At 41.7% G+C, this 27,675-nt stretch overlaps 1 protein-coding gene across 1 annotated transcript; it reads right to left on the reverse strand.

Annotated features, from left to right (window-relative positions):
* Positions 1–76: 76 nt before the first annotated feature.
* Mphosph8 (M-phase phosphoprotein 8) lies at positions 77–27,517 on the reverse strand. The gene is made up of 14 exons (XM_032917214.1): positions 27,225–27,517; positions 22,984–23,139; positions 19,699–20,535; positions 17,835–17,931; positions 15,723–15,974; positions 12,286–12,411; positions 12,126–12,214; positions 9,335–9,475; positions 8,733–8,819; positions 6,712–6,866; positions 3,980–4,134; positions 2,177–2,304; positions 705–788; positions 77–355 (listed from the first exon to the last, which is right to left on the reverse strand). The coding sequence occupies exons 1-14, from the start codon at positions 27,435–27,437 to the stop codon at positions 314–316; spliced, it is 2,562 nt and encodes an 853-aa protein (XP_032773105.1). The 5' UTR covers positions 27,438–27,517; the 3' UTR covers positions 77–313.
* Between the last annotated feature and the right edge of the window lie 158 nt (positions 27,518–27,675).

Below are 27,675 nucleotides of genomic sequence, written 5' to 3' on the forward strand. Positions count from 1 at the left end.
CTCTCAGTTGTGTGGCTCAGCCTGAATCTGGTTTTTGTTTTTTTCAAAGAACAAACTCACAAAGACTAGTAGAAAATTTCAATTCAAAAGTTTTTAATTTCCTTAAATATTTCTTATATTCCACATTGTGGAAAAACTAAGCAGAACATTGAACGTTTTCGAACAATGGCACAAATATGTAGACAAAGCTAAACAGGCAGCAGGGCTTACATTGTAAGTTTATAGTTAAACTACGGATGAACGTTTCAGTGCACCACAATTCCAAACTGCAACGAAGACGGTAGGTACTCGGGGATCCAGCTGAGGAGATGGGTCACTGCAGCTGTACTCTGTAAGCACCTATTAGCAACTTCACCTACAGAAGAGAAGTGAATGTGTCAGTACACACAGCTCCCATCTTTAAGGTCATTGCTATTTTTAGTAAAAATACAATCGTGCTCATCAGTGGAACCATTAGAATGGCTCAGCAATCCAGCTTCCTTCCTAGGGAGCCCAGTGGCAGTTTAGTACTGAAGGTAGGGTTTGGGCTGCTAAGGAGGGAGGTCTGCATACCTGTTTCAGAGAGCCAAAGTCTACACTCAAGCACATATTTGCCCAACATACACATCTTAGTTCTTCAACATTTCAGTTGTTATAAGGATATATAATTTAAAGGGAAAAAATGAGCAGTTGCTGTCTATAAATATGAAGCAGAGATTTTTCACCTTGGCAAAGGGTGCTTCCGTCAACCTTATAAACAACTTATTGGGGCCAGCAACAGGGCTGAATGAATAAACAAAGTGACTGTCCTAGAGGGGAGAGAGATAAGATAAAGTCAGAATCAGAGCTGTGACATCTACAATAAAGACCAGGAACCTATTTAGACCAGTGAACTTAGGGTATTTGTGTGTGTGTGTTTTAATTTAGAGATAATATCTCCCTGTGTAGCCCAGAACCCAGAAAAACTTCAAACTTGATAGCTCACCTTCTAGACTCTAGAATGACTACCTGGCATCTGTCTTCACCACATGCATGTACACAATGCTCTTTTTTAAAATTTTTTTATTTTGTGAGTATTCTGTCTTCAAGCATGTATTTTTTTTTTTTTAAAGATTTATTCATTATATACAAGTACACCGTAGCTATCTTCAGATACACCAGAAGAGGGCATCGGATCTCTTTATAGATGTTTGTGAGCCACCATGTGGTTGCTGGGAATTGAACTCAGGACCTCTGGAAGAGCAGTCGGTGCTCTTAACCGCTGAGCCATCTCTCCAGCCCATACACAATGTTCTTAACCACTAAACTATTTCTATTGGGTCTTTTATCTCAGCACTTGGGAAGCAGAGATGTAAGTATCAAGTTCATGGCTCACCAGGTCTGCACTGAGTTCTAGACTACCTAGGGCCAAAATATAAACAATATGGCTACATTCAATACAGTGCTTAAACTGATGGTGTGCTCTTCCTTAAGCAGGTGTAAGGCCAACTTAGTATTTCAACCAAATCAAACCATAAACACCAAAAAGCATTCCTTTATACAAAAAAAAACTACCATTAATAAGCATGAACACAATATTTTCAGGCCTAAGAATATATTCTCACATTGTTGGTCCCATGATTTACTGTGAACATTAAATGTTTCAAAACAATGTTTGGACCATTTTCTTTTATAGTAAGTGGGGTTGTGTGAATGTCACTGATACTGGAAATACACGTTTTTATTTGAACGTCCTTTTGTGTATGTACTGAATGCATGCATACATGTGTGAGGTGTACATGGACAAATGTGGAGTCGTCTTTTACACCCTAAGCTCACCGGTCAAGACAGCTGACTGCCATGTATGCCCAGCATTCACCTGAGTCCTCCAAATTATGCCAGGTTTGATACTGAATGCCCATAGTTCTATACCTCAAGAGGCAGGAGGGCCAGTAGTCGTCTGAGCTGTCTGTGCAACAAGACCTGTTTTAAGTGGATAGAAGTTCTTGTTGCTAAGCATAACCCAAGGCTATCCCTTGCGACCACATGATGGAAGGACCACAGGTTGCCCTCTGATCCTCACACTTATACCAAGGTGGTCAAGTATGTATATTATTTTAAAGGCCCTGTCTCAAAAACTCCAAAAACCAACATATATTATGTAACCTGGATCTGATCACAATTTTCAACAATAAATGAACCACCAAAAAAGTCTTACCAGAAAAACAGGAAGCTGGAATTTATCATTTAGCACCACGGCTTGCACACTGCATGGTCCACAAAGCCGAGCAATGACATCTTTACCCAAGAAATTTGCATGGAAGATGAAGAGGAGGACACCAGATCCTAGGGACAGATGGGGAGGAGACAAGATGGATGCTCCTAAAGCATCACTCAGCACCTGGACTTCATCCTACAGTTTTCAGAACTCTACAGATCTTGTCCAAGTGACCCCACAAGAGAGACTTATGTGGTGGCTTCCTTCTTTATCATGTATGTGTGCCTGCTCCCTGCAGAGACCTTTAAGGGTACTTAAGAAGCCCTGGAACTGGATGCCAAAAGCTCTGAAAGCTGACTGTCCTTTACAAGTGTGTGTAATGTGAAGATGTTCTAAGTGCTAGGACGACAGGTTTAAGATAAATACACATTTTTGTCTTTATTATATGTACGAATAAACATCTGCATCTGTTTTAGTTCCTGGAATTGTTCACGTGTGCCCGTAGCAGTAATCCACTCAAACACATTATGTAGCATACAGCACCCTCACAGCACATGGTGTATGGAAGCCAGAGGACTGTTCTAGGGAGTTGGTTCTCTCTGCCATGTTGAGTTTTAGAGGTCAAACTCAGGTCACCAGGTTTGGTAGTAGGGCTTACCCACTGAGTTACCACACCAGGTTTTTTTTTCCCCTTTTTTTCGGAACTGGGGACCGAACCCAGGGCCACAAGTGCTCTACCACTGAGCTAAATCCCCAACCCCTCACCAGTCTTAAATACTTTGTTAACATTGTAGATAAAGATGTTTAACAAAATAGCCAAGGCCTTATTTTCCATTTAAAGGGAGAGAGATAGTTCTCTGCCCTCCCTTGTGGACTCTAATTTTATTTATTCCTTTCCAATTTCAGGTATTCATACTCTGATCATATACTATATACTCTTATTCCACCCACCCACCCATCCACCCACCCACCAAACCAATAGGTCCCTCTCTTCCTTTTGCTTTGATGATCCACTCCAGTTAATTATGGTTTCTTGCATGAGCACAGCTGGGTTAGTCACTTAGACTTTTTTTTTTTTTTTTTTTTTTTTTTTTTTCGAGCTGGGACCTAACCCAGGGGCCTTTGCGGTTGCTGAGGGCAAGCGCTCTACCACTGAGCTAAATCCCCAACCCCGTCACTTAGACTCTTAATATTAGTTCTTCTGCTGAGGAGTATGACCCCCCACCCAGCACCCATTAACTGCTCATAGCTCTGTCACTTAAGTCCAATGAGAGGGAGGACAGTACCTGCTGGCCCTCCCAGGTTTTCTTAAAAAGTTAAGCCAGGTAATGGTTCATGCTTTTAATCGTAACTCTCAGAAGGCTGAGACAGGAGGATAAGACCAAGAGTATTGAAAAAACCAAACAAGCCCCAAACCAGCATGGTAGAGCACATTTTTAATCCCAACACACAGGAGAGGAGGCAGGTGGATTTCTTGAGTTCAAGGGTAGCTTGATGTACACAGCAAGTTCCAGGACAAGCAAGGCTACAGAGTGAGACCTTATCTCAAAAAGCAATAAGCCAAATAAGGAACTTAGTGGATATAATAAAACTTTGAACAAAAAAAAAAAAGATTCCAGGTTAAGAGTCATGAAGCAATATTTTAAAGAGGACTCACAGTGCCAGGTAAGGCGGATGGGAAGACTTCCTGCTAGGGCAGCTCTGCCAGCTCTCACAGTCGTGTCTTCTCCAGAGTTCCTTCAAAGTCATCCTTACATACACACTACAGCTACACACACTGAAGTTGAATGGGACATAGCTTACCTTCAGGCATGTTCTGAGGGGGCATGTAATTGAAATCTGTTGAGAAATCGGGCCCCTCACAGAGCCGATGACATGCAATTGGGAAAACAGGTTCCAGTAGAGCAAGGCGAGACTCAAAGTAATCCCTGATTGTTTCTTCTGCAACTCTTGAGAGGCTAGTAACACAACACGGGAAGACTGTTAATGTTGGGTGTGGCCACTCAGGCCTCACAACTCAGAATGCTAATGTCGGATGACCAGGGTTGAGGCCAGGATGGCTAGAGCAAGACCCGATCTTTAAAACTTTTAATGAAGATGTACTGAATTGTTACACTATACATTAGTAACTGTAACTATTGTTAACAAATTAAAATCCTTCAGTTACCCTGACTTGATAATTATACATTAGGTACTGCATTATGACACTGTATCCCACTGTACCACTGAAATTTAAAATATGCCCCTTAGGGGTTGGGGGTGCAGTCCGTTGCCTAGCACGCACGAAGCCCAGGTCTGATCATTAGCAGCACATGTCAGGTATGACGGCATGCATCCATCATATTGGTGCTTAGGAGGAACACAAGGAAGATCAGAAGTTCGAGGCCAGCCTTAGTCACAGTGAGTTTGAAGCTAGACTGGCAGGCAGACTCTGCCTTCCCTTTACCCCTCTGCAAAAGGGAACCACCAAAAGATGTATTTATACTGTACGGCGCCCATAAAAGCCTGCCCTCTAACTGCATTTTTAATTGTGTTTGAATACAGACTTTCTCTGTGTAACTCTGGCTGTCCTGGAACTCGCTCTGTAGACCAGGCTGGCTTCAAACTTAAAGAGATCTACCTGCCTCTGCCTCCTGAGTGCTGTGATTAAAAGAATGCACCACCACTGCCCAGTGTTATTTTATTTTTTGTAGTACCTAGGCCCTTGCACATGGCTAAAACGAGTGCTCTACTACTGAGCTAGCCTTAGCCCTGATCTTACCTTTTAGAAACTGCTTTTCCAATTTTCGTTTTGTCCCTGCCCCTGTGTGGCTATGTGGAGGCCAGAAGACAGCACTGTGTTGCGCTTTATCATTCTTTGCCCTATTTCTTTGGAACAGTTCTCTCCCTGAATCTGGGATTCTTTATCCAGTTAGGTTGGCACCCAGAGATGCCCACACCGAGTTCCCGTCTCATATCTCACTGTATTGTGGTTACAGATGTGAATGAGACCATGTTCACATTGTTCACATGGGTGCTAAACCCTGGTACTCTCTTAACCATCTCCCTCCAATCTCTCCGTTTTTTATGTTGATACAAAACTTTGCTCAGGCTGGCCTTTAACTCATTCTGTAGCCCAAATAGGGTTTGAATTTACAATCTGTATGCTTTAATTGCCTGAGTAGCTGCAGTTATGCGTGACCCCACAACCCAGCAGCACCTCTGTGGGAAGGACCTACACACAACTCTGGCCTCACTTGGCTTTCCTCTCAGGATAGTGGCCTTTCACTTTCCTTCTCATCCATCTCCTTGCACGGGACCAGAGGTTGACCAAGGGCAACTTTTGCTATCTTCATAATATTAACCCTTGAAACAGTGGCTGGCTGGCACAAAAAGTCGCTTAGCCCTTGTCTATATGCAGGAATGAAAAATCATTAATAAGAGCCCCACGTGCTCCCTTCAGCAGCACAAATACTAAAATTGGACCAATACAAAGAAGATGAGAAATGAGAGCCCCTCACTCCTGAGCAAAGGAAGATGGCTGGCTACTTCACTGACAGGTTCTCTGCAGTTCCTCCTCTGTTCAAAGAAAGCAGGAAAAACTGGCTCCCAGAAACTCTTCATGGGAAATGCCCAGGGCAGGCTTTCGGGCAGACACAGCAGGCAAGGTGCGGCATAATTCCTTGCCTAAATTTACTGTTTACAACATGTGCCCAGTTTACAAAATAAAGCCTGGGGCTGTTTCTCCCAGGCTGTTCTCATAAAGTTACTTGGGCAAATAAGGACCTCATCCCCTCTAGCAGTGTTTTTTGGCAGGTGTTGCTAAAATTTCATTTTTATGTGGGACTCAGGATGGAACTGCAGACTTTAACATGCTAGGCAAAAGGTCTACCACAGAACCACACCTCAGCCCATCAAAGGAATTCTTCAGAGATAAGACAAACTCAGACTGTGATTCAGAATTTGCTTGAAAAATAACACACACAAATAGTAAGAGAGGAAAACATTTCAGTCTCTGGTTGACACAGGGGTGTGCATGCATACACACACACACACACACACACACACACACACACACACACACACACTCTTTTACCAAATTAAGGATAGAGGTTAAATTTTTAAAGCGTTTTACACAGTCTAGTCTATGCTGGTCATGAACTAGCTATGTATCCATATTCTAGAGATCTACCCTAGTTCTACTCTAACTTCGAGATTTTTCTTTTTGTCCTAACCTCCTAAATACTGCTGTTATAGGCTTGGTTTTAAGAGGACTACCCAAGGGCTCTGTACATACTAGGTAAGCTCTTTACCAACTCAGCTACATCTCCAGTCCTAGACTTAACACTTTACGGAGATGTTCTCATGGTTTTCTAAGATTCTGGTAACTTGTACAGAAACAATAAATATGCCACTTATTAATTCACAATCTACTGAAGAGAGAAACCCTCAGGATAATCTTTTCTGAACATTTCCCTACACAAACCATTCCAAATATGTCGTCTATAAATTTTTCCCACTCTGACATGACCCTGGTCCATTCACCTGACACTTACGTCTCCAAGTGGCTCTTCAGCAGTTCATATACAAGCACATTATTACACTGCTTTGCAAAGTACAGTGCGCTATTCTGGTGCTTTGACAGGATGTTGCAGTCAGCTCCACACTCAATCACAAGACGGACAATGTCCGAATTCCCTCTTTTGCATGCCTAGGTCAGGAGAGAGGAGTGGCATTGTAAACCATGGTAACTTTAACTTCTCTACATGTGGCTGGCAGCTCTTTTTGAAGAGGACAAAGCCTCATAAAGCAAAGGGAAGAAACCTGGGGACGGGTATTAGCAAGCATTAGCAACAGGACAGCAGTGAAGAAGTAAACTAGAGGTTGCTTCGAGGAACAGCTCAGTCCCCAGGGCACCTGCTAGGACACACCCTCTCCAGGACCTCTAGACTTTCATTTTTCCAGCAGCCTTTTACCTTTCAATGGTGTCTTCTCACAGCTGATGTCCAGTTCCTGCTTACCTCTGGCTGCCACAGCTCCCTAACTCAGGAAAATCAGCTCTCACCTGTTGCCATGGCCTGCCAAATTGACCCCATACAGTGCTGGAGAACTGCTCACTGGATCCCTCAAACTATTTATGTTCAGACTAATATTACTTCACTTAACTTCAGGACTCTCCTTTCAGGTCTTCAAACTGCTTGTCTTTTCCGGAACACACGCCCTACTGAACTAGGGAGCATTAGAATAAAACCGCCCCTTAATCTGGGAACTTCTCCCACGTGCCCTTAGAACAGCCCCAATCCTGGACAGTCCTCTAGAAGATGGTGGTGTGCCCCGACCCTCTCCACTCCTGTGATCTTTCTTCTACTGAGCTTAAGTGTCTGCTGTCAAGTAGTTTCTCAGTAAGACACTACTGAGTGCTACCTTTGGTGTACTTACGTGATAAAAGGCAGACACACTCAGAAAGACTACACATACATGTAAGCTTAGACTCCTGAGTAACACTATGCAAACCCAAATCAGCCATAGAGAGGAATCACAAAGCAATGATGAAGGCTTAGACCTTAAGGGTCTGACAGGAGGCCCAGGAGAAAGAGCCTGTTATAGAACACAAGGTTCAGGACAAGCCTGCGGTTGTACTGCAATCCAATTCGCTCCTCACATCTGACAGGATAGAACTTGGCATTGCAGAGAAATCCCCGCTTAGATCACAGCATAAGCAAAGCTGTACCTGTGGGAAGAATTAGGAAGACAGAGCCAGCTATGGACAACTGGATCTGCTGAGTCCTAGCAGCACTGTGGACCAGAAACCTAGAATTACTGCGGAGGAATGAGCCACTCTGGGCTGAGGCTAGTGAGGTACTTGTAAAGAAAGATATAAACAGCGTGGTGGGCAACAGCAGGAACTCAAAACATACCTATAAGTCACAATTACGTAGGAGATGGAGTCACAAAATACAAAACAATGAGAGCACATTCCTTTCCTACCCCCAGGTGTCTAAACCTATGAGGATGGATACTGGGCACCCATTCATGTGACACTGACCCTGACTGTACTGTCATTACGCCTTTGGCACATGACCTGACTCATGCTAGACAAAGTCATTAAGGCATTCAGCTAATGTGTATGGACCTCTGACGTCAGTTTCTTAACTGGCATTGGACATACTGATAATAGGAAAAGCCTCTCTTTCTAGCTTAGCAGGCGCACTCTTCCTTCTCTTTGAGGAATATGCATCCACTTGGCTAGAAACTACCTAAGACATCTGTAACCTACACCGTGTGTAATCTCGGGCCTGCCTCTCTCCAGCACGTTTTACTCCTAGCATAGTTATCATTCACTGAAACCCGCAGTCCCTTCCATCTCCCCCAACTCCTGCTGACCTTCACGCCATGACTCGCTGGGTCTCAGTACATCACTGACCCAGTACGTCACTGACCCACCATGTTATACTGCTTTGCGGATCCACCTCTATTATACGAGAGCTGCTGAGGTTCGGGGACAATGGCCTTGTCCCTAAGCTTTTCCCAGTCTGCAGCACCAACACACACACCCACTGTGAAACTCAAGACTTACCTTCATGAGTGCAGTCTCACCGTTGCTTTGCTGAACATTGACAAAAGCTCCAGCCTCCAACAGAATAGCTACCGTCGTTAGAAAGTTCTATTAAAGAACAGGAAACACAAATGAATAAATGGAGAGAAAAAAACCAACCAAATAAACGGAATCCCAAGATCTCTGTGAAAGACAGGTCTACAGTCTAGATGCTTTGCAGACAGGGAAGACTCAGTACATTCTACTCCACACAGGGGACTGGACACAGGCTCCCTGATTTCCCACTGGAGGGCCACGGAAGGCCAACTCCTTGGTCTAATCCTTTGATGATTTGTCAGCCAAGTGCCACTTGCAGCCTGTCCTGTAACTCGCAGGTGAGAAATTCTACCTGTGAGTTCTTTAAATCATTTAAGATTGAAATAAACACTGGCAACTAGAAGTTTTATTCACTATAAACTGCTGATTTGGTAATCAATTTTAAATGTGATTACAAAGTACTGCTATTAGCAGACTCATGTCACAGACCCACTGAAACTACAAAGTAAGGCTTCATGACACATGACCATTATATTTTACTAGGAAAAAAAAGACTCTCAGTTTCCCCTCACAGTCAAGTCTCAAACCTTCTCAGCAGCATGAATGAGAGCTGTAGTCCCGTTTTTCTGGCGCCCATTCACTTTTGCTCCTTTGGTGATAAGGAGTCTGAGGAGGTCATCCTGACCGCCTGCTGCAGCCAACATCACCAGTGTCATCCCAGTAGAATCCTGTGACAGTGAAACCTTGTTAGTCTTTAATCAGAAACATTTTAGAAGCAAGTCTCTTTAGTCAAGATATTTCAAGAAGAAATCACTAAAGGACACCGAGTCAACCATCCACTTAGGTTAGGCTGCTGTGATGGTTAGTATATGTTTGGCCCTGGGGAGTGGCACTATTAGAAGGTGTGGCCTTGTTGGAGGAATTGTGTCACTGTGGGGTGGGTTTGGAGACCCTCCTCCTAGCTGCTTGAGGATGCTCAGTCTGTTTCTGGCTTCCTTTGGGTGAAGATGTAGAACTCTCAGCTCCTCCTGCACCATGCCTGCCTGAATGCTGCCATGCTCCTCCCTTGATAATAGACTGAACCTCTGAACCTATAAGCCAGCTCCAATCAAATGTTGTCCTTTATAAGACTTGCATTGATCATGGTGTCTGTTCACAGCAGTAAAACCCTAAGACAGTTACTCACCAAAATGTTCTTGTAAGTAATCAGAAAAAAAAAATCTTTAGACTTTTGTGAGTAAGTATTCATATGGGACATGCATATTTAGGCTATTGTTTTCCTCAAGTGTTCACTATCTTATTTCTTAAGATTCATTTTTATTACTTTTAATTGTGTAGTAAGTCTATGTACTCTGTGGGGCTATGGGCATGTAAGCCCAGAAGACATCGGATCTCCTGACCTCTAGTTTTCAGGCTCGTGGGGGCCATCTGCATGCGGGAACTGAAATGCAGCCCCTGCAAGTACACCCCAACCACTGAGCCGTCTCTCCAGCCCTCTCCATTTTACTCTTCTCGGAATCAAGGTTTCTTATCAAATTCAACTAACCTGGCTGGTCTGCAAGCCCAAGGAATAAATTACTTTCTCGGCCACCCAGATATGTGCTATTGACCCTGTTCTTTCTTTATGTGCCAAGAATCCAAGTTCAGGATTGTGTGGTAAGCATTTTTCTGATTGAGCCATATCCCCAGCCCTAGGATGTGTACAGCACAAGTGGGCATAGGTGGAGATCAGAGGACAAACCTTGTTAAACACAAGGTCGCTTCTTTTGTTCTACTGTATACAGCAGGCTAGCTAGCCTACAAATCTCCGACTTTTCCTGTCTCCACTTCCTATTTTGCCCTAGTAGCACTGGAATCACAGATGTTAGCTACTGTGCTTGCCTTACGTGGATTCAAACTTTGGTCCTCATATTTCATGGCAAGGTTTTTATATACTAAGATATATCCCTAGCTCCTAGAATTTTAAAAATATAAAGGCTACTGTCAGGTATGGTGGTGAATTAACACCTTTAATCCCAACACTCAAGGCAGAGGCAAGTGGACCTCTCTGAATTCCAGGCCTGTGAGGAATACACAGTGAGATCCTGTTTCAAAAAAAATAAGCATTACTATTAAATTTTACAACATCCATGTATAAGCAAGCAAGTATGATGGCTCATGCACTTAGAAGGCAGGGGCAGAAGAATTTCTGCAAGTTTGTATCCAATATGACCTACATAAGCATTGCATTTGAGGCCAGTCTGGGCTGGGGGCAGGGTAGCTCAGTGGTTCAGAACACTTGTCACTCTTACAGAATTCAGTTCAATTCCCAGCACTCAGATGACAGCTAACAGGTAGCTAGAACTCCAATTCTGGAGGATCTAACTCCTCTCCTGATCTCTGCAAGTTCCTGCATGCACATGGTGCACATATATATATATATATACTTAGGTAGACACTCATACACATTAAAATTAATTATCTGAACTAAAAAAATTAAAGCGGCTGGAGAGATGGTTCATCAGGTAAGTGTACCAGCTGCTTCCAGAGGTCTTAAGTTCAATTCCCAACACCTACATGGCAGCTCACAACTGGTTGTAGCTCCAAGATTTCAAAGTCTCACACAGACATACAACCAGGCAAAACACCAATGCATATAAAATAAAAATTAAAATTCATTTGAAAAAATAAAAAAGCATATAATAGCCAAATAAAAAAAGAAATTCTTTTATACTACTTACCACTACAGCACAGGATAAATCCCCAGACATGGTTTGAGTGAGAAATGTCTCCCATATACTCAAGTATTTAAAGACTGGTTTTCCAGTTGGTGGCACTGTCTACAATGATTTAGAGGTGCAGCCTTGCTGGAGCAAGTACGACACTGGGGATAAGCTTTGAGACAGACAGATCCTTGCTCTACCTCAGACTGACTGCCTCTGCTTTGTTCTTTGTGTCTGAGGACATGACCTCTCAGACTCCTGCTCCTGCCATCACACTGTTGCTGCCCAGACTCCGTGCCAACATCAACTCCAATGCCGCTAGAAGGGTTTGTCCAAATCAGCTCTCCCTTCTTTAGGTGGCTTCTGGTCAGAGCGTTTTATTACAGCAACAGAACAGTAAATATTACTAAAGCAGTCACTCTGGAGGGCTGGAAGTTTAAGAACTCTAATGCACACTTAAAGTGACACAATCACGTATTACTTCTCTAAGAAAACAACTGAACTACCATACTGTGTCACAACCACTTTCCATGCTTTTTTTTTTTTTTCTTTTTCTTTTTTTCGGAGCTGGGGACCGAACTCAGGGCCCTAGCAAGCGCTCTACCACTGAGCTAAATCCCCAACCACTTTCCATGCTTCTTTGAGAGATTTTTTTTTCCCCAAAAAAACATAGTACCTCTTGATCCAAGTTGTATTCTTCATTTGAGTTCAGTGCAACCTTCACAGCAATATAATCTCCATTTTTCACAGCATCCCTCAACAAATCTATAAGGAAAATTACTTTAGTTTATAAATCTACATTTGTGGAAAAAGCAAATAATCTGCAAGTCACTTACTGCTGGGAATTCTATTTGTTGTGATAAAGGGCTCATCTTCCCCATCAAGATGCTTTTGAAAATCTTCTAATTTCATCCACTCCAACTGCAGGTCCATACCCAAACTCAAAATTGGTTGCTTGCCATCTGTAACACACAAAGACATAATTAACATACGACCTTATGGTGTACCTTAAAAAACAAAAACAAACAACCCCCCCCACCACAAAACCCTAAGATTATTAAACTTGTCACATTTTAAACAAACTTTTATATATACTACATTTAGATTTTCTTTTTTTTTTCTCTTTTCAGAGCTGGGGACTGAACCCAGGGCCTTGCCCTAGGCAAGCGCTCTACCACTGAGCTAAATCCCCAACCCCTCTACATTTAGATTTTATTTAGTGGAGGGGAGAGGAGGGTGAGTCAGGGTTTCTTTGTGTAGTCTTGGCTGTCCTGGAACTTGATATAGACCATGCTGGTCTCAAACTCAAGAGAGATCTGCCTGCCTCTGCTTCCCATGTGCTGGGAGTAAAGGTGTGCATCGCCTAGGTTCAATTTTTTCTTTAAAAACAAAAGCAAAACAAAACAAAACAAACAAACAAACAAAACAAACCATAACAGATTACAATCTAGTGCAGTCACCTTCCTTGTTCTGGCTAACCCACCCAACCCCTTCTCAGCTTAAACCTTAGCTCACAGTACTCCCTACCCCACCTTTCATAAGGCACATATTGGACTATGCCCTCTTGTATTGTCTATTTGAACTGCAGAACCACAGGATCCCAAACAGCTCCTTTGAGCCTTCCCCTGGTTCCTCAGGCCCCAGTCCTCACCACTCCACTAGCTGCTTCAACTGTCTTGCCTTCAGTTTTCCCACTTTCACTTCACCTGTATCCTACTAACCTCCCTTAGTGCAGCCCCAACAAAGGGCCTATCTCTAGTCCCCTAGCTTCTGCACGTGTCCTGTGATAAACTCCCAAAAGACCTCTCATTATGAAAAAGACGTGTGACCTTTATCTTCTTGAGCCTGTGTGACCTCATCCAGTACATTTTCTAGTTTATTTACATGTAAATTTCATTTTCCTTTACAGCTGAGTAACATTCTATTTTGTCCACGTACCACATTTTCATTATCTCGTCATCAGCTAATAAACATCCAGGTTGATTACATTTCCTAGCTGTTATGAGCTGAGAGGCAATGAACAAAGAAGTGCAAATATCTCTGTAGTAAGATATAAAGTTCTTTGGGTATAATATGCCCACTTTTTTTTGTTTTTGTTTTTTAAAGAAATCTCCAGATTGATAAGTATGCTTTTAACACAAGTCAGTATGTAACTCAATCTTTTCTTTCTCTGCTTAAATTTAAAATTTCTTGGGCAAATATAAATATATAATTGTCAAATATAGATTTGGGTGGGAGCAGTGTTTATAAGGGTGACTTTGACCTTAGGATCTTCCTGCTTCCATCTCCTAAGTGCTGGAATTTCACATTATGTGCCTCCATAGTCATATGGCACAGGGAGCTGAACTCCAGGCTCCGAGCAAGCTGCGCAATCACTCTACCAACTTGAGCTACGTCCCAAGGCTCTGCTAAGTCTTTCTGTCTTCTCTTTAGATACACATTGCTATAACTATTTACATTAAGTCATTATGTATAAACTAGTCTGCATGCAAATACAAACCGTTGTTTATGATGCTTCCCTTACTGACAGAAGCCAAATGCTCCAATAGGGCAACAAAGAGTCATCGTATGTCTAACAACATTCTACTCCTACAGCTAATGGCCTTTAAAGATTTAATCAATCGGTTCTTTACAGTGCTGAGTATCAAACCCAGGTCTTCATAGAAGCTAGGCATCAGATGTTTAGTTACTTCCAAAAAATATTTTTACACGTTTCTCCATTAAGATCTTATGTCATATCTTAACATATTTTTTAGCAATCTTTTAAGTATTACATGCTGCTTAACAGTTACAGGAATGGTGATACAATTGGAAGGCTGTGGTAGGTTTAGGAATCTGAAGGAAGTCTAGGTTACACAAGACCCTACCTCAAGACAAAAACAATCCTTTTACAAGTCTACTATGCAAAACTGGATCTGGAGATGAGGTTTTCTAAAACATATAGTGTTATATATTCTGTATTTTTTTTAAATCTCAATACCGGGCTGGAGAGATGGCTCAATGATTAAGGGTTCTTGCTCCTCTTGCAAGGGGTATAGGATCAGGGTTCATTTTTAGTTCCTACATGGTGGCTCACTACCATCAGTAACTCTAGTTTCAGGGGATCCAATGCCCTCTTTTGACCTCTTTGGGCATCAGGTACATACACACACGCACGCAAGTACACACAGAAACATGAGGGAGAGGAGAGACGGGGGAGGGAAGAAATGAGGAGGGAGAAGGGAGAAAGAGGGGGAGGGGAGAAAAAGAGGAGAGAAGTATAATACTATTACAATAAATCAACTTGGGAGACAAGACAGGAGGATTTCTCTAAGCTGGGGGTTCAGACACATCTACACAGTATTTCCAGACCAACAAAGGCTATGAAGTGAGACTATGTCTCAACAAAATAAAAAAATGTACTTATAGAAACATATTTTAAACTATTCCTTGAGAGTCATAGATTAAATAAGTTCATATAGGATCAAGCTATCTCATTTATATTTATATACAGGTACACCTTTAAATCTCCTCTTGCCATAGTTTTTGTATTTTGTATTCTACACAAGATCCTTCCTTTCTTAAAAATTTCCCTAACATTTACAATATAGTCTCATACATAGCAGGGAGTGATGCAACACACTTACCGTCCCCAATCCCCAACATGTAAAGCCAGGAGGATCCTGAACTCCCTATGTGGCTGAGGATGACCTTCAAGTCTCAGCCCTCTTGCCACTATCTGAGGGATAGTGTCACCCACCATGTACAGTTTTTACCATCACTATGGAATGAAAGCTCAAGATAAAAGATTGAACTGGGCTGGGTGGTGGTGGTGACACATGCCTTTAATCCCAGCACTCAGGATGTAGAGGCAGGAGGATCTCTATGAGATTGAGGCTAGCCTGGTCTACAGAGTGAGTTGGTCTTACAGAGTGGTGAGTTCCAGGGCAGAGAAAAAAAAAAAAAAAAAAAAAAAAAAAAAAAAAAAAAAACTTGTTTGGCTCAGTGGAGGCGCTTGCCTGGGAAGGCCAAAGGCCCTGGGTTGGTCCCCAGCTCCAAAAAAAAAAAAAAAAAAAGCAAACACAAACAAACAAACAAGTTAAGCTGGAAAGTAGAAATAAGTGTATTATAAGAACATAGAAAATATTTGATGCATTTAGATGTCAAAGAATGACTTGAGTCTTCAATATTAAAAGTTACTTATTAGATCCGAATAGAACATTATATTCTGAGAGAAAAAAAGACAATATGGGGCATTCCGAAATCCTATGAGAACAACGCCAAGCAAACTTACCAGAACTCTCATCTGTTTGGCATACACTGTCTGACACTTCCTGATCCCCTTCTGCAGCAATGTATGCCCAAGTGTCAGTCTCATCTCTAGTGTTTCTCTCTTCTCTAAGTGAACACTTGTCTTTGGTTTTGTTATCATGTGTAATTTTATAATCCAGTGATATTTCTTCTCTTTTTGAATTATTTTCAAGATCATTTTTTTCTTCTGCTGTTTTTTTAAATAAATCAAATGCATTTCTGATTTCCTTAAATGCTAGTGTAAAAAATTAAAGTCAATGGTTAACTATAAGTTACAAATTTATGTTACAATCAAAAGAAAATCTGTACTCATATTGAATAAGTATTTTTTTGTAGTTTTAATACTACTTACCTTGGTTATGAAGCAATTTAAATGTACTATCGAAGTCATTTTAACTAGTCTTTTTAGCTGCTCAGTATCCAGAAAGCTGTGACAAAGAAGTATTCATATCTACTTGAGTTAACTTTTGCTTCCTTCCTGTATTTTTGGGGGATGGGACAATTGATTTCCCTGTGTATGCTGGACACACTCTACCAGACCAGGTCCCGCATCCTGTATGCCAATTTCCAATGCATGTTTTTCTTAAATTGAACTACTGTTTATTTCATGTTTGTTGAGTAATGGTTTCCAATATCCCTGCTGGTGAAAACCTATGTAACCAGCACTTACAAAAGTTCTTCTAAATTTTCTAGTGCTTTACATATTTTTCCTACTCCCTCACTCCAGCTTTTTGGTGCCCAAGATAAAACCTAGGTAGAACCTTATATGGTAAGCATGCATGTCATCATTCTGTTCATAGTTAAAAACTGGTAGAATTTTGTAGCTTTATCAGGTGTGTGGGCGGTGCTTTTACACCACACTCTTTTCCCACTCAGCACCAGAAACAACTTCTGCACAAGCTCTAGTGTGCCTGTCCAAAGGTAAGGTGTGACAGGATCAGAGGCTCCCTCTTTCCTTCAGTTCTCCTTTGTCACAATCTCAGAAGAGCAGTTCAGAATCAGCAGTGTTCACCCTGGAATGGCTTGCCCAGATATTAATTTGAGAGTATTTTGAATCTGCAACAAATCTCTGAAATGTAGTAAGTGCTTCTTGTATTGTTCAATAGGTGCAGTTCTTATAGTATTTTCTGTATGAGCCACTGAGACAGGCATTACTACTGCCATGTCTGAGTCTACACCTAAAATAAAATCTACTTTTACAACTGAAGATGCAACTGAGCGTTCGCTTAGCATGAACAAGACCCTGAGTTCCACCTCCAACAGGGTGAGGAGAAGTATTAAAAATGTGTGTGGCTGGCCAGGTATGGTAGTACACCTCTTTAATCCCAGAGGCAAAGGCAGGAAAAGTAGGACTCTGGGAGTTTGAGGCCAGCCTTGAAAAAAACAAAACAACAAAACTCTTGAAGTCAGGAAAGCTGAAGAAATGGCATAACATGTAAGGCTTGTGTAATTATGAGACCTGAGTTCAAACCCCCAAATAAAAAGCTAGACATGTTAAGTACCCAAAACTCTAGAACTATGTGGGTGTGGACAAGTGGATTGCTGCCAGCACACCTTCAGACACAGTGGGTAAGGTAGAGAGTGACAGAGCAGTGAATCCCATGTCCTCCTTGGGCCTTCTGAGTGCACTGTGCAAAGGCACACCCACATCTGCCTATACCACATATATGCACTAAAACACAAGAGAACTCTGAAATGCTCTAAAATTAAACCTGAGCCAGTATGAAGCTATAAGTAGAAAATTTTACTCTTAATGTCATTTAATAAAACACAAAAACACTGGACCATTAAAAAGTTATATTTCATAAAGACTGCATATTATGTACATATAAAACAAAATTTGGATTTAAACTTGGGCCCATTCCTAAGAAATTTCATTATGTGTACATATAAATATCACTGAACAAGGAAGAGGAATCAGAAACATTTTTGGTCCCAAATATTTCAGAGTAGAGACACTCAACCTTTATAACAAATCAGGTATACATATGCACACACATATATATACCCAGGTATACACTAATACACATGAAATCAATTAATAATTTTTGAGCAATGGCAATGAACACGGAACTATTTTAATTTTTATACTTACACTTTAATCCCTTTGGCTCTTTTCTGGCTTTTTCTTCTTTGTCCAAATCATACCTTTTCTGGTATTTTTCTTTGGGTTCATTTTTTCTCTCTTTCTCCTAAAGAATAATGAACACAAAACCAAAAATAAAAGATAAAGAGCTGGTACTGTAATATAAGCAAACCAAAGCATTCTGCACATGCCTGAACACACAGCTGCCGGTTATTCAGCGTTTCTCCTGCTGCTCCCTCGATCAAGATCATCTTTCAGATGTCCTAAGCCATACTAACGAAACTCAAAATTCAATACTTGTCTCTCCATTCTTCTAAAAATCTATTACTTAATATGTTTGAGTATACATTTACACGACAGTGTAAACCTTTAATCCTAGCAATAGGGTGGCAGGGACAGATCTACATAAATTCAAGACCAGCTCAGTCATGCAGTGCAACCTCAATCTCCTCAAATAAAGCAAAACAAAAAGTCTCGCAATTCACTACAGTAGGGATGGAAACGTCAATGTGAAATATTCTTCTGTACAATAAAAACTAAACTGCTACAAAATTAAACTCTATTAAAACTATCTTGGGGCTGCAGTGATGACTCAGACGTGAAGAGCACATGGTGCTCCTATAAAGAACCTGGGTTCAGTTCCCAGCACTCAAATGAATAATTCCAATTCCAGGGGATTTGATAACTTTTTCTGGACTCTCCAGGCACCAGGCATACATACATATATGCAAATAAAACATTCCTACCAGTAAATCTGTAAGTCTTTGTGTGTGTGTTTAATTTTTAAGACAGGGTTTCCCTAGAGTAGCCCTGGCTATCCTGGAACTCACTCTACAGACCAGGCTAGCCTTGAACTCAGAGATGCACCAACTTCTGCCTCCTGAGTGCTGGATTAAAGGTGGGTACCTCCACCAGGTACTACCATGGTCAAGCTACACAAATAAATCTTACAAAAAAAAAAAAAAAGGTGAAAGCATATAACCCCAACTCCCAATACCCAGTAGGGAGGAGCCAGAGGATCAGCTCAAGGCTAGCCTGGGCTACAGTGTAAGACATTTTGATAGAGAGGGACAGGGAGGAAGTATGAAAAAACAAGATCAAGCTAGTCAATATTTTAACATGAAAGGGGAAAGGAGTCATTAAGTTCCACCCCTAACTGGGGAGCTTTGGAGCTGATTATTGGATGGTTTCTAGAAGGTTTTCCTTAAGTGGGTTTGTAGCTCCTGGTAAATCTACCATGTACCGGTAGATGGCCCCACTCAGGAGTAGTATATGGACAAATTGGACATGATGAAGCTTAAAAAAAAAAGACCACAAGCTGGGTGAAAGAGAAGTAAAAGTGGATCTGGAAGAAGTTAGGGAAAGAGTGGAGGGAAATAAGATCAAGATGCATTGTATCAAAATCTCAGTATTTTTAAAACAGAGAACATACACACCCCAAATGAAATTTACTAAGTTGATGAAGCTGAGAGGCCTGACTATAAAATGCTGCACAAATCTACAAAATTTCTGACTTTTGTTAACAAATTTAACTCTAAGGGCTATTTTTGTCTTGTTTGGTAAAAGACAAGGCACAAAAAGGTAAACTTGGGGTGTTGGGGATTTAGCTCAGTGGTAGAGCACTTGCCTAGCAAGCACAAGGCTCTGGGTTCGGTCCCCAGCTCTGGGGAAAAAAAAAAAAAAAAGGTAAACTTGGGGTTCCAATGCTTAATATTTGAGCACAGGCAGCTGCCCTCAGTGCTACCATATACACTAACTACCGGAGTCACACTTTATTCTAGTTTGACTCATTCCTCGTCAGAGCTCCTGACCATACAACACAGTAATCTGTACCGGCCGTTTTTGTTCTCTACACATTCTCTATCATCCTTACCTCTTCTGCCAAGTCAGAGGACTTTAGGCCCTTCTCTTCCCCACTCAGTCTCAAACTTTTCATGGTTTGGGCAAACACAGGTGATGGTAACTTACTTAACTCCGGGTTACTTCTGCCTTTGTCTTGATTTCTTTGCTTTTTGGGTATCATTTTTCTTTCTAAAAAGTTATTTGTGTTTTCAAGCTTCTTGATCTCTTTTGGTTCCTCAAACTTCCTTGGCTGTTTCTTCTTCCTTCTAACTCGGGTACCAGCAGCCTCTTCAATAGTTATAAGGTCATCCAGATGTTTCTCAAAAATGCTCTCTTGCACTGTATCCTGTCCTGTCCTATCCTTAGCAGTTCTTACATTTTGTTTCTCTTCTTTGTTGTCGGAAAGAAAGTCTTCACTCTCATCCTCTAGAATGAAGGAATCACTAGGTGACTCGGACTCCAGGGGAGAGTCTATATATCTTTCTTTCTTTGTTTTTCGGTTGTCTTTGACATCTTCTCTTATTTTAATCTTTAAATCTCTTATGTCAGCCCTTTTAGTTTTCTTGGTTTCCTTTATTTCATCCTTTTTGGGTTTTTTGGAGTCCTTTAATTCTTCTTTGACTTCCAAAATTCTTTTCTTTGTCTTTACATCAAAACCTAAAATTTCAGAGGTGCTCTCCAGCTCTGTCTTGAACTTATCTTTTAGTTTTCCCATCTTTGCCCTTTTCTTCCTCAGATCATCTGGACTTTTATCTTCTTTGTACTTTATTTTTTTCTTTTTCTTCCTTGGTGACATATCTTCTTTTGTGTCACCTTGCTGGTCGATATCACTGTCTGCCTCAAATATGTCATTGTTTAAAGATAGTTTCTATAAAATAAAGTTAAAATAAGGTTAAAACACTAACATATGTTCAAGGTTTTGAGAGGCAGTACTGATGAAATCTAATGGAAACATTTTTGGCAAAATTGACTTCTTTAACTACCTCAATTAATTACTTCAATTTAACATGTGTATTACTTATATTTCTGACCTAGAAAATAAGATTGAGGTAATGAATGTCCATTTAAAAAGGAGACACAACGAACAAAAATGTCAGTGCTTTCAGTGGTATCAAATTGAAACATCAAACTGAGTTAAAAAGTAAGTCTCATGTATAAATGGGCTGTAATTGAATATTTAAAATTATTTTATTTTTTTATGTGTAAGCATGCACTGGTGACCAACTGAGGAATTTTGTTTCTTTCACCATCAAGTGATGATGTCTGAGACTTAAACCCAGCTCATCAGGTATAAAAGCAAGCACCCTTAACTGCTCAGCTATCTTGTCAGCCCTTCTAGAATGTTCTTAAACTTATTTAAGTTATATGGAACAAGCACACTAGCAACATAGACATCTTACATATTTGGCTGATCTGTATTGTATAATCTTAAATAGTTCCTACTGAAATGTTTTCCTACTCTAAAAAGAAGCTCAAGAAGAAGATATTTAACCAGGTATGGCAGTACATGCCTTTTGCATGCCCTTAATCCCAGGACTCAGTGGCAGAGACAAGGGTTCTCTGAGTTCAAAGCCAGCCTGATCTACAAAGCAAGTTTCAGGACAGCCAGGATTACACAAAAACCATGCCTCAGAAAAAAAAAAAAAAAGATATTTATATAAACAACAAAAAACTTGAGCATACTAATTTTATTACTCATTTTCCAAAACTGGCTTATACAAATAAATTAACAGAAAGGATGAACAAATGTCACCAAGATTGAAAAGGTAAGGGAATGTGGTGGCACTGTTGAGTAATTCTAAAGAAAAATCTTTTGAACCTCTGTGAACTTTTATATAATAAAGCAATGACAAGAGCACAACAGATGCCCACACACATCTGCCACAACCTGAAGTGGTTGGACTTGAAGATTTAGCTCTGTGGTAAAATGTTGGCTTAATATACAACACTGCCAAAACATATAACAAAATGAGGAAGGGAGGATAAAAACTATTTTTGGGGCTGGAGAGATGGCTCAGAGGTTAAGAGCACTGTCTGCTCTTCCAGAGGTCCTGAGTTCAATTCCCAGCAACCACATGGTGGCTCACAACCATCTATAATCAGGTCTGGTGCCCTCTTCTGGCCTGCAGGTGCATACATGCAGACAGAAAGCTGTATGATGTATACATAATAAATAAATGTAAAAAAAAAAAAACAAAAAACTATTTTTGCTAGGTGTAGTGGTTTGAGTATGCCTAGCCTAGGGAGTGAATGGCACTATTTGGAGCTGTGGCCTTACTGGAGTAGGTGTGGGTAGTAGTAGTAGTCACTGTGGGTATGGGCTTTAAGAACCTCATCCTAACTGCCTAGAAGTGAGTCTCCTCACAGCAGCCTTCAGATGAAGATGTAGAACTCTCAATTGTGCCTGCACTATGCCTGCCTAGATGTTGATGATAATGGACTGAACCTCTGAATCTGTAAGTCAGCCCCAATTAAATGTTGTCCTTTATAAGACTTGACTTGGTCATGGTATCTGTTCACAGCAGTTAAACCCTGACTAATATACTAGGTATGCTGCCCGTAATTCCAACACTCAGGAGGCAAAGGCAGGAGAATCATAGGTTCAAGGCTAGCTTGATCTACACGGTTCCAGATTAACCAGCTAGTCTGCTACACTTCTAGCCCAGCCAGGGCTACCTTATGAGACTTTGGGTCAAGAAAGAGTTATTTAACTAGCAGAAAGGTCAAATAAAGTCATGTTAATAACACAAATTAAATATGAATCTATGTGTTATAATCTAACAATACTGTGAACTAGAAAAAAATAAGTAACTACAGCAATATTCTCCACATATAAAGAATTGTTGCTCATATCATAGGTGGTGGGATCTTAGAGAAGTGAAGCCTAATAAGAAATTCTTAGTTCATTTGTGATGACTTCAAAGAAGATTGGGGACCCTGGTTTCTTTTGTGCTTCCTGGCTTGTGAAAACAAGGAGCTCACAGCTCCCTGGTGCTTCTTATTAGAGGCATCAGAGGTAGACTAACACCTTAGAACTATATGATGAAATTAAAACATGCCTTTAGATTACGTTAGGTATTTCATTACAATGTAAACTAACAACATGCAAACTATACTTGTCTGCCAAATAGAACCATAGGTTGGAAAAGAAGAGTTGAATAAAATCACCAGAAGCAGTCTGTGAGGACAAACAGCAAAATGGAATTCATAAAAGAACTATTGGACACTGCATTTTTATAAATTGTTTATTATACATACTTTGTATAAATAAAATTATGAATATCAAACCAAAGAAGAATGAGATAAAACTTGATACCTGAATATCTTTCCTTACTGCTTTAGCTTTGTTCTCAGCAACTTTCTTCCTAAATTCAAGAAGAACTTCTTTACAGTCCTCCAGATGAACCTCAGGTTCCCAAGTGTCATCATCAGACGTATATCCTTTCCATCGAACCTTATAAAGATTCTTACCCTATAGCATAAATTAAAAACAAGCACATTACTGATTCAAATTTCAAATCCATTCAGCTGTGGAGCAAGAGAACTTGAAAACTGCCTCAACACAAAGACTAACATCAAACTCAAAGTATGCACATTCATCTTGGGGCACGGAGTGGGGCAAGGTACCTTTAGCCTGTTTTGTTTTTAAAAGACTTGGGGTGCGGTCAGGCTTAGAGACAGGTAGAACTTGGGTGAGTTCAAGGCCAGCCTGGTCTACAGAGTTAGTTCCAGAACAACCAGGGATACACAGAAAATCCCCGTGTGGGAAGGCAAAAAAAGGGCAGCTGGGGGGGTTGGGGATTTAGCTCAGTGGTAGAGCGCTTGCCTAGGAAGCGCAAGGCCCTGGGTTCGGTCCCCAGCTCTGAAAAAAAAAAAAAAAAAAAAAAAAAAAAAAAAAAAAAGGCAGCTGGGACCCACATCTTTGATCCCAGCACTTGAAGGGGTGCAGGGCAGAGGCAGGTGGATCTCTAAGGATAACCAGGGCTACACAGAGAAACCTTGTCTTAAAAGAAAAACCTCCCCCACAAAAAAAAAACAAGACTGATGTCTTGTTCTGATTATTAAGCAATGTGCACTCTTAAAATAGCAATGAAAAACTGGCAAGGCATTCAATGATTTTTAATAAACAGAGATTATTCTATCACACAAGCAACATTGTTTAGAATTTTTTTTTTGCTTTTTTTTTAATTTCTGAGACATGTTTTTCTCTGTGTAGCAACATGCCAAGGCTGGGATTGAAAGTGTACCTAAGGGGTGGGGGGATTTAAGCTCAGTGGTGTAGAGCGCTTGCCTAGGGAAGCACAAGGCCCTGGGTTCGGGTCCCACCAGCTCCAAAAAAAAAAAAAAAAAAAAAAAAAGGTGTACCAACACCACTTGAAGCAGTGGTACCCTTGTCCTTCTCTGACATCTTATTCTCAGAGGTGAGATTTAAAAGGGGATGGAGAGCAGCACAAGGGTGGAGCAGGCAAAGGTGCTTCTGTGGTAAACCTGAGGTAAGAGCCCCAGACACCACACAGACAGAGGGGACCGACAAAATGGCAGCGGGGTGGGGTGGGGGTAGGGGCTGCAGAGACCTATATAGCTTAACAGTTAAGAGCCCTTTTGGCTGCCAACACCAATAGGCAGCTCTCACTACTGGCTACAGTTTCAGGGGAGATCTACCTCTTCAGGTCTCCAAAGGCATCCAAAAACAAATAAATAATAAATCTTTAAAAAATAAAATCAAGTGTGCTGCTGGGTATGGTGGTACACACCTACAATCTTTTGAGAAAAAGCAGAGAAAACAGTTACGGAGCCTGAGTCAAGCCTATGCTTCGTTGCAAATTTCAGGCAATCTTGGGCTATACTATGAGAATTGTCTCAAAAATGGGGGGATAAAAAAAAGAGCACAGGTACCCACTGTTCTTGAAGAGAACCTGGACTGGTTTTGATTCCCAGTACCCACATGGAGGCTCACAGTGCCTGTAATTCCAGACCTAGGGGACCCAACACCCTTTACTGACTTCTCTAAGCCCAAGGTACACATGTGGTGCACATGCACATAAAATAAAAATCTAAAGAAAAAAAATACACAGGCATATATAAAGTGGACACGTGGTTCAAACAATGCTTCGTGAACGGTTCATGATATGCTTTACAAAATGCCATACATTATCTAAATATCTACTTTCAACAGCTTAGTTAATCTTTACAATAGCCTATGACGCTATCACTTATTCTGTAATTGAAAACTGTAGATAGAATAAATAATTGGTCAAAAATCACAGAGGTAATTAGCAGCTCAGTTGAAACTCACAGGAGAGATCTGACTGTCCTATCTTCTAAATGCTGGTATTGAGGGAGTGTGCCACTCCACCAAGCTCGGCTTTTTTTAAAAAAAAAAAAAAAAAAAAAGATATGGAGATCATGAATTTGAAAGTCAGCAAGGTGCAGTATATAGGAGGGTCTGGAGGGAGAAAAGGAAGTCAAAAGCTGGAGCAATCATTAAAGCTGCTTTTTTTTTTTTTTTTTTTTTTTTTTCGAGCTGGGGACCAACGGGCAGGGCCCGCGCTTGCCATAGGGCGCTCTACCACTGAGCTAAATCCCCAACCCCAAAGCTGCTTATTGATCTCACAGAAGACCCTCGTTTGTTTTCCAGAATCCACTTCTAGCCATTCACAAGTGGCGGCTTGTGTGGGTACAGGTGTGCCAGCTGCTGGTAGACCTTAGAGGACAAACTCAGTCTTGAACTTGCCTTTCACCATGAGATAGGGAGTCTGGTTATTTAACTGGACAACAGGATAATATAGCAGGTAATTCTCCTGTCTCCATCTCCCACCCTTCTACAGGAACACCAAGTTTATAGACTGGCATTCAACTTTACATCAACTCTGGGGATTTGAATTCTGGCCCTACCTCTCTAGCTCCATAACGATAGTGAATTTCAATAATTTAACTCTCCCTTGACATGAAATGTTTCCTGTGTTAGTAACTGCAGGAAGGTCTCAGGCTCTTCGCTAGCCTGGACTTCAGAGACCCGACCTCTCAGGTCTGCAGAGGGGAACCTGGAGCTGCTGTCTCTGTGGTTAGGAGCACTGGCTGCTCTTGCAGAAGATCTGGGATCCATTCCCAGCACCCATGTGGCAGCTCACAAGTATCTGTAATTTCAGTTCTAGGACAATAAATGCCCTCTTCTCTGGGCACAAATGTAGTGCACAGACAGACATACAGGCTGAACAACTAAACACATAAAAAATAGGCTACAATAGGGAGGCAGAGGCAGGAAGTTGTGAGTTTTAAGGCCAGCCTGGTCTACACAGAGAAACCCTGTGTCAAAAACAAAACAAAACAAAACAAAAGAGGAGTTCTCAGAGAAAAGCACCACTTTAAAGAAATCTCTACCAACAAGCCAACAGGGCACAGGGTAAACAGCAGTCCATTAACAAAAAGTTTGTCAATGGATTGAAAATTAACAGGTGAAAGTTGGCATATGGTAGGTAACAAATGACAGAAAATACAATAGAAACAAACCATCGTATAGGCATGATACCTATCTACAGCCCTTACCTTCTCCTTTCTCCAAACTCCCATTTCATTTACTCATTTAATAATCCCAGGGCTGGGGGACAGAGCTCTGCTGTAAACCTCTTGCCTAGCATGCCTGCAACCCTGGGTTCAGTTCGAGTATCAGATAACGAATCTGCCCATGCTGTTACTGGACTAAGTGTCCGTGATTCAAGCATTAATATAAACCACATCCCCCGATTAAAAGAGCCCACAATCTAGAGCAGAAAAGACAAATGTAGAGATAAAAGACAAGGCCTTAAATAGAGGTCTCCACAGAGCATAAGGACAAACATGTGAAAGCACCTTTTTCTCAGGTAAGGGAAGTGTGTGTGTGTGTGTGTGTGTTGTGTTAAAGGTATCACAAACAGATGGACCCCAAGACTTGGAATTTCCGCCGGGGACGACAATTGCAGTAAGGAGGATGTTAAGTGCCCGAGGATGATGTGCGAAGATTTTCCTTTCAAACTTACTCTAAATCTCTGAGTTACAATCATAAAACAAGCAGAAAAGAAAGGGACACTGGGTTGGGAAACCTTTACCGTCCCCAGCACTCAGCGTGACTGGGGTTTAATTGTGAAGACGAATGGAAATTCCTGAATTTAAGTCAAGGAGCATTTTTTACTTCTAGAAAACATTGGGACAACGGTGTGGAGAAGGGACTATGACGACTCGTGGGATTTCCTCCAGGCCTTCCTAACGGAAAGCAGTAGCCCTAACCGTATACCCGAATACTGAAGGCCACAGAAGTCCCCCACCAGCTGCCTTGTATCCTACGACTCTCAACATTCCATGTCACTGCTTCGTCTCTTCTGCCAAAACACTTAGAACTACCCTAAGCATCCATCCTCCACAGACTGCGGTCAGGGTCCTCTCCAGGATGCCAGTCTGCGCTTACGGACCGGCACCATCCTTCTAGGCTGTTCCAGGCTGTTCGGCGTCCCACTCGGATTCACACCCACCGCCCCCGCCCCTGCCCTCTGGCCGCGTCCTCGCCGCGCAGCCCCCACGTACTCCCTCGCACTTCATGTCCAGGATCCTCTCCACCTCGAAAACGTCCTCCCCATCCTCCTCGCTGTCCCCAACCGCCACCGTTCCCTTGGTGGCTGCGTCCTTCTCTTCGCCCGCTGCTCCACCTCCTTCCACCTCGGGAGACCGGCCAATGTTGTCCGGAACTGACATAACTAGCGCGGCCACACTCATGTTTTCCTCAGTAGCCGCCGCCATCACAAACGCTGTGCAAACCAACGCGAAAAACCGCCAGCGACGTACGGGAGACAGCTCCGCGCGCCGGCCGCTCCGCCCTACTCCGCTTCAGCGGCGTGACTCGACAGTGGGAGAAGCCAGCCAATTGTGGGCGCCGAGTCTCGGATTGACACACTGAGTGGCCAATCGTGCAAAGGGGCGCTCCCAGGAGCCCTGGGGAGTTCGCGGGAAGTGGATGGGCGGGTCGAAAGGCTTTCTG

Source organism: Rattus rattus, chromosome 12, assembly GCF_011064425.1.
Source record: "Rattus rattus isolate New Zealand chromosome 12, Rrattus_CSIRO_v1, whole genome shotgun sequence".
Lineage (NCBI taxonomy): Eukaryota > Metazoa > Chordata > Mammalia > Rodentia > Muridae > Rattus > Rattus rattus.